Genomic DNA, 7,541 nt, shown 5'->3' with positions numbered 1-7,541 from the left:
GGGGGGGGGGGGGAGAAGTGGGTGTGTGGGAGATGTGAAGAAGAAGAAGAAGAAGAAGAAAAAAAGGGCGTGGGTTAGGGTTGGGGGAGTAAGAGAAGAGATGGGAAAGTGAGGGGGGGTGATTGTTTAATTTNCGCGACCGCGATGAAGGAGGGGGGGGGGGCAAAACAGAATACTTGCGTTTCACCGCGGTCGCGGTGGATAGATCACTCCAAAACAGAATGCTCGTCATTTACCGCGGTCACGAGTTTTTTTTATATATGAGAGTGTTAGTTTCCTACACATCTGGTACAACATCAAACAAAAGAAAAAGAAACAAAAGAAAACATGGGTTGCCTCCCACGCAGCGCCTGATTTAACGTCGTGGCACGACGCAGGCTCATATCATCACTCCTCATTTGTGTACTGGGGATCTTCCAAAGTTATCACCACGCTGTCCCCTTTTTCTTCAGTCATTCCAAGGTAATGTTTCAACCTCTGTCCATTCACTGTGAACTTGTTCGTCCTATCTTCAGATTCGATCTCTCAAGCTCCACTTGATAACATTTGAACCACTCTGAACGGTCCTGACCATCGGGACTTTAACTTACCCGGGAACAACCTCAATCTTGAGTTATATAGCAGCAATAACTCTCTGGGTTTGAAGTTCCAATCCAAGATGTGCTTGTCATGCATCAATTTCATCCTTTCTTTATATAGTCTAGCACTCTCGAATGCCTGGAATCGGAATTCCTCAAGCTCATGCAACCCATTGACTCTGTTGGTGCCCGCTATCTCCATGTCTAAGTTCAGCTGCCGCAATGCCCACAATGCTTTGTGTTCTAGCTCAATTGGAAGGTGGCATGCCTTTCCAAATACCAACTTGTATGGTGACATACCAATTGGAATTTTGAAGGTTGTGCGGTATGCCCACAATGCATCATCCAGCTTCCTTGCCCAATCAATTCTTGTTGCATTCACTGTTTTTTAGAGGACACTTTTGATTTCCCTATTGGACACTTCTACCTGCCCGCTTGTTTGTGGGTGGTAGGGTGAAGCTACCTTGTGGTGAACTCCATACTTCTCCAAAAAGCGTGCAAACGCTCTATTGCAAAAATGAGAGCCACCATCACTGATTATGGCTCAGGGGGTACTAAAACGTGTGAAGGTGTTTTTCTTGAGGAAACCGGTCACCCTTTCGCATCATTGGTTGGGAGAGCAACTACTTCGACCCACTTGGAGACATAGTCAACGGCAACCAGTATATACTTGTTACCGTACGAGCTGACAAAAGGCCCCATGAAGTCAATCCCCCACATGTCAAACACTTCCACCTCTTGGATTATGGTCATTGGCATCTCATGACGACGGGATATGTTGCCCGTCCTTTGACATTCATCACAGCTTTTGACCCAAGCATGGCATCCTTGAACAATGTAGGCCAATACAGGCCTGATTCTAGCACCTTTGCTGCTGTCCGAATTCCTCCAAAGTGTCCACCATAAAGTGAAGCATGGCAAGCCTGCAAAATAGAGGTTTGATCTTGCTCGGGGATACACCGCTAGATCATGTTATCAACACATATTTTAAGCAATAAGGGTTCATCCCAATAATATGCACGATAATCACGAAAAACTTTCTTCTTCTGAATTGAGGAGAGATCATGAGGTACAATACCACTTGCTAAATAATTAGCAATATCAGCATACCATGGTTCCTCCTCCATTGTCATCGCAAGTAATTGCTCATCCGGGAATGTCTCATTGATATCTTCAACCTCTATTCTCTTCTCTTCCCCTTCCAACCTCGAGAGGTGGTTTGCTACTTGATTGTCTGTCCCTTTTCGATCATGAATCTCCAGGTCGAATTCTTGTAGCAACAAAACCCAGCATCAAGCGGGGCTTTGACTCCTTCTTTGCTATCAAGTACCTAATGGCTGCATGATCAGTATAAACAATAACTTTCAAACCAATAAGATATGACCTGAATTTGTCAAAGGCAAACACTACAGCGAGCATTTCCTTTTCTGTGACAGTGTAGTTCAGTTGTGCACCACTAAGCGTCCTGCTTGCATAGTAAATTGGGTGGATAATTTTCTCCTTGCGTTGCACCAAAACCGCTCCTATAGCCTAATCACTAGCGTCGCACATCAGTTTGAATGGTTGCTCCCAGTTAGGTGCAACAATGATGGGTGCAGTCACCAATCTGTTCTTCAGCTCCTCAAATGCTAGCCTGCAATCATTAGAAAACACAAAGTGCTGGTCTTTTTCAAGCAGCTTACATAAGGGGTTAGCAATTTTTGAAAAATCCTTCATGAACCGCTTGTAGAACCCGGCGTGCCCAAGGAAGCTTCTCACTTCTTTCACTAAAGTGGGTGCTGGGAGCTTCTCAATCACCTCAATTTTTGCATGGTCTACTTCAATTCCCTTTTTGGACACTCTATGTCCCAACACTATGCCTTCTTGCACCATAAAATGGCACTTCTCCCAGTTCAGCACCAAATTTATCTCCACGCATCGTTTGAGCACTCTCTTAAGGTTGTGAAGACAATCTTCGAATGAATCCCCTACCACGGACAAATCATCCATAAACACCTCCATAATGTCTTCGACCTTGTCGGTGAAGATGGCTAGCATACACCGCTGGAATGTGGCCGGTGCGTTGCAATGTCCAAAGGGCATCCTCTGAAAAGCAAAGATGCTATACGGACATGTGAAGGACGTTTTCTCTCTATCTTCCGGGGCAATTGAGATCTGATTGTACCCCAAGTATCCTTCCAAGAAACAAAAATGGGACCGCCCAGCTAACCTGTCTAACATCTAGTCAATGAAGGGTAAGGGGAAATGGTCCTTTCGAGTAGCTACGTTTAATTTCATGTAATCCATGCAAATCCACCACCCTGTGACTGTACGAGTTGAGATCAACTCGTTCTTCTCATTTGCACAACCGTCATTCCACCCTTTTCGGTACACACTGGACGGGCTTACCCAATTGCTGTCAGAGATGGGAAAGATGATGCCCGCGTCCAGCCACTTGATTACCTCCTTTTTCACTACCTCCTTCATATTCGGGTTCAGCCTTCGTTGATGTTCCCTAGAAGGTTTATGCCCTTCTTCCAGACAATTCTTGTGCATGCAGAAGGCCGGGCTGATACCCTTTATGTCTGCCATGGTCTAACCAATGGCAGTTTTGCATTCCTGCAACACCTGCAGTAATTTTTCTACCTGCACAGCTAACAAACCAGATGATATAATAACAGGCAACGTAGAATTGGGACGCAAGAAAGCGTACCTGAGGTGGGCTGGAAGCGGCTTCAGCTTCAGGTGTGGCGGTTCCTCTATTGATGGTTTTGCAGGTGGTGTAGTTCTCTTTTCTAACTCAAGGGACTCGAACTGAGGTTCCCTCTTCCAAAATCCTTGGCCTTCGATTTCCATTACCCACTCTGCCAACCCTTCACCATCCATCTCGTCCAAATTTGTCAAGCAAGCTCCCACTGGATCATTAGCGTTGAGGATCTTATCATCTTCATGCATGATCACATCCACAGCTTCCACTAATGAGCAATTTGCATATTCACTAGGTCTCCTCATGGATTGTTGAACGTTGAATATAACTTCTTTATCGTTCAACCTCATTTTTAACTCCCCAGTTTCACAATCAATCAATGCTCTCCTAGTGGCTAAGAATGGCCTCCCCAGAATAATGGGTATCTCTTCATCTACCTGGTAGTCCAGAATAACAAAGTCTGCAGGGAATACAAACTTCCCCACTTGTACCAGCACATCATCAAGAATCCCCATCAGCCTTTTAACCGTGCGGTCAGCCAGCTGCAATAGCATCGAAGTCGGTCTAGCTCTACCAATGCCCAGTTTTGTGTATATTTCCAAAGGAATCAAGTTAATGCTGGCTCCTAAGTCACACAATGCTTTTTCAAAAGCATAACTCCCAATAGTACATGGAATAGTGAAGCTACCTGGATCAGACATCTTTTGAGCCATGGGTCTTGTCACTACTGTACTGCAGGTATGTGTTGGAGTTACTGTGGATAGGTCCTGAAAATCAAATTTTCGTGACATTAGGTGCTTCATCACCTTTGCATAGCCTGGAATTTCCCTAAAAGCATCCATCAGAGGAATATTTGATTGAATTTGATGAAGCATCTCCATGAATTTCAGATATGTTGACAATCATACGGCCATAGAGGTTCCGGTATAAGTTAAAAGAAAGAATTGTGTCCAGGTCATAGACAAAGGGTTGAATTGTTTAAAGATTGTATCACGGATATTCCGTAACGTCGATGAAAGGCTAAAGTAATAACTAATATCATGAGCCACAGATCAGAAGATTAGCTTAAGCCTACATAAAGGCTGATCAGAGGGAAGAGGAAACTAAACAATTGCATCAACTAAGTGAACCAAGAGTTTGATTATTGGACCTAGAAAATAATAGAAATCGTGATTGATAACATTGCAGAATTACTCTTAATATCAGAGGTACAAGAGAGATAGTACAACAATCATATTCTATAACGGGTCTACGATAAAGCCAGTTAGAAGAAGTACCGGCCTCATAAGAAGTCAGTATAAAGCTTCCACCGGATTGTGTATGCACCAGAGGTGCAAGTATTGTAATAGAGCTTCTTGTTGTGGATATGAAGTATACCTATGTGGAATGGAGGTTTGATCACGCCCAACTATGCCTTATAAAAGACAAAGCGATCGTTGCAAATATAATCCGGGTTTTCAAGTCGGGAGTCGAATCCTCAGGGAACTAACCTATCTATTACAACTATTTGTGATGTTAATACAAGTTCAACCAATTTCCAGATGCAAGATTTTTTATCAATAAACAGGGAGATTTATTTAACTAATGTAAAAGGATATTAAAACTAACAATATTCTAAATTAAAGATAATTCGATGGTAAAAAGATCTAGGGTATTGATTTCCCCAGTTGCTAGCTTAATTCTGAACTCTTTTGCTATAGTCTCGCCGTGATACTCTATGAGGATTATGAGCTATGGGTTACCGCAATTATCTCTCGATCAACTATAATAATTTACTAGAGCATACTCTCGAACTGCTCTAGCTGATAATTTATGCAGCTCGGAATCATCCCACCAAAATTTCGTTATCTCTAACCCCACTTTTAAATTCAAGTAATGAATCTCTTCAATTACCCGAAAGTGGTATTGTTCAACAACAATCTAAACTAGTATTCTTTCTCAAGCAACACAAGGCAATTAGACACGATTAATCAAAGCATTGTTGAACAATCATATAATAAACCCAGCTCGATTACAACAAAATTGAGTCAAAACTTCATCTAACAATTGGTTCCATCAACAGTAGATTAAACGTTTAGCTACTCATAGTAAAGCAAGATGAAACCATAAAATCATTCATTGTTCGCAAATAATGATAACAAGAAGAAGATTGAAAAACTCTAATGGTGTCTTGATCTTCTCACACTTGTTCTTGCCTCCATTTTAGTCTAAAAACCAGCTTAACCTTGACTTGGGCGAGTTTGTTGAGTTTATATAGGGTTAGTATAAGTTTCCCACGATTTACACTTTGGCCCTTAAACTTCTTGGCTGTCTCCAGATCAACCGCGATCGCGGCACGACCGCGGTGGTTTGCAAACATTCTGTTTTTCGCCTTCTTTCACCGCGTTCTAGCCGCGGTCTCGGTGAGCTGTTGCACAGTTTTTCTTCACCTTTTCTTGCTCGTTTTCATCCGGGCTCTTCTCGATTGTCCTCGTATCAACATATTTGACCCCAAAACACTTTATATTCTCCTCCTAACTCAGAGTAGTTCTTGAAAAGCATAAAAACCTCAATTAGAGCATTTGTTATCGTTTAGCACTTAAAACATCAATGAATTATGGTTAACTTAGAGCTTAAATAGCAACTATATCGTATAATATAGTCTACTATCAAGGTCATGAAAAAGATAGAAGATGTGATGCGAGATTTTAAGGTAAGTAAGATAAAGGTGAACAACGTACAAGATACTCAGGGGCAGAAGGTTGTGAATAATCTATACTTCATATAGAGGGCGAGAAGCGCTGGATTTAGTATCCAGGAATCATAGCGGCATCGTCAGTGGCATATCTTCCAGCCTATGATTTCTAGGTACCAAGAGGTCTAGTTAAGAGAGTAAAGAAGAGTTAGAGACGATGTGATGTCTCGCTTGATGTTCCATAATAACATGAGGAAATCTATGGTGCAAGCAAGTTGAAGGAAGGATGCGAGTAATATAGATAGACATGTGTAGGTCGCAAGCTAAAGTATGGTAGAGCGACAAGGTTTTAGAAAGATAGGAGTAAGGATAAGAAAAGGCGAGTGAGAAGGTAACGAGAATGAATAAGCCCTCAGGATTAAGCCCATGTAAACAAGAGAGCTGATGGTTTCACTAGGTTATAGAAAACTCAGTATAGACTGAATGAACTCAAAGGAGTCTAAGATTAATAGAATTTAGAAGAGATGAAATGCTGCCCTGGTAGTAGAATAAGGATGTAATTGTGATAGATAGATAATGACGTTAGGGCCTTCGATTGAGTAATAATTTGAAGAGGAAAAAAAGGATTTCACAAATGGCACGGGATTAGAATAAACCCCCCCCCCCCCTTAGGATGAATCACGTCAGGATGCTATGAAATATGATGATTGAAGTATAGTATCGCCCCTAGGTGGATTAGGCAAGTCACTTCAGATATTCCCCGATGAGACGTAAGCCCTAATTTCAATGTATTACGCAAGAGGTTTCAAGTTATTAGTGGTAGATTGTAGATCAACATTGAGGTAAATCAATAATGGATGGATAGAAGTTACAAAGTATGAGATGAGATTAGGCCATCATTCTTAAGATAAATAGTACTGAAGAAGCATTAAAGGACATAGATTTATACATATAGGATAAGCAACGAGACTAACCTGGAGTTTGGTCGCAGACCTCAGTAACGATGAATCGACGAAGAGTTATGGTATAGTATGACCTACCTTGATGTGGTAAAGTCATATGGATAGATAACCGGATCTACGAAATAGGAGATAGCAATGTTAGTAAGTTCAACAAAGTACCGAGCTAAGAACTTCAGTACACCTATAGGTTCCCAGAGGGACAACTTGTCATAGTTATGCATATGTTCACAAAGTGAGGTCTAGAGATTGGCTAAATGCTGGAGGGAAGAGTCGCATAGGCACACATACAAGGAAAAAGTCATACAGGCTGCATGACAGAAGGTAACAACAGTTACGAGGTTGGAAGAATTCCGACCACAGGCCGTGGTGTGAGAAAGAGGCCTAAAGGTGGGAATGGCCTGAACTTTGGATTTATTCACAGAACAGTTGCATAGATGGCAAGGAAAGTAGTTGTTTACCGTGAAAATGGTAATAACAATTAAATTTGATTATGGGACTCTAAAAATACATGATCTATTTTTATGCTAGTTGTTACGCAGTTGATGCTATGTATGTGAGGCTTAGAAACGAAATAAGAATAAGGATAGGGTGACAACCAAACTGATAGATTAACAATCGGGGCCTCGAACTTGTCGATTTGG

General features: G+C 41.8%; 1 protein-coding gene across 1 annotated transcript; it reads right to left on the bottom strand.

The window, feature by feature from the left end:
• Positions 1–3,152: 3,152 nt before the first annotated feature.
• On the bottom strand, positions 3,153–3,977 carry LOC109219587. The gene is made up of 2 exons (XM_019384046.1): positions 3,756–3,977; positions 3,153–3,701 (listed from the first exon to the last, which is right to left on the bottom strand). The coding sequence occupies exons 1-2, from the start codon at positions 3,975–3,977 to the stop codon at positions 3,153–3,155; spliced, it is 771 nt and encodes a 256-aa protein (XP_019239591.1).
• Positions 3,978–7,541: the final 3,564 nt, after the last annotated feature.

This window comes from Nicotiana attenuata, unplaced genomic scaffold (assembly GCF_001879085.1).
Source record: "Nicotiana attenuata strain UT unplaced genomic scaffold, NIATTr2, whole genome shotgun sequence".
Classification (NCBI taxonomy): domain Eukaryota; kingdom Viridiplantae; phylum Streptophyta; class Magnoliopsida; order Solanales; family Solanaceae; genus Nicotiana; species Nicotiana attenuata.
The sequence above is the reverse complement of the archived record's forward strand: the minus strand, read 5'-3'. Positions and strand labels throughout refer to the sequence as shown.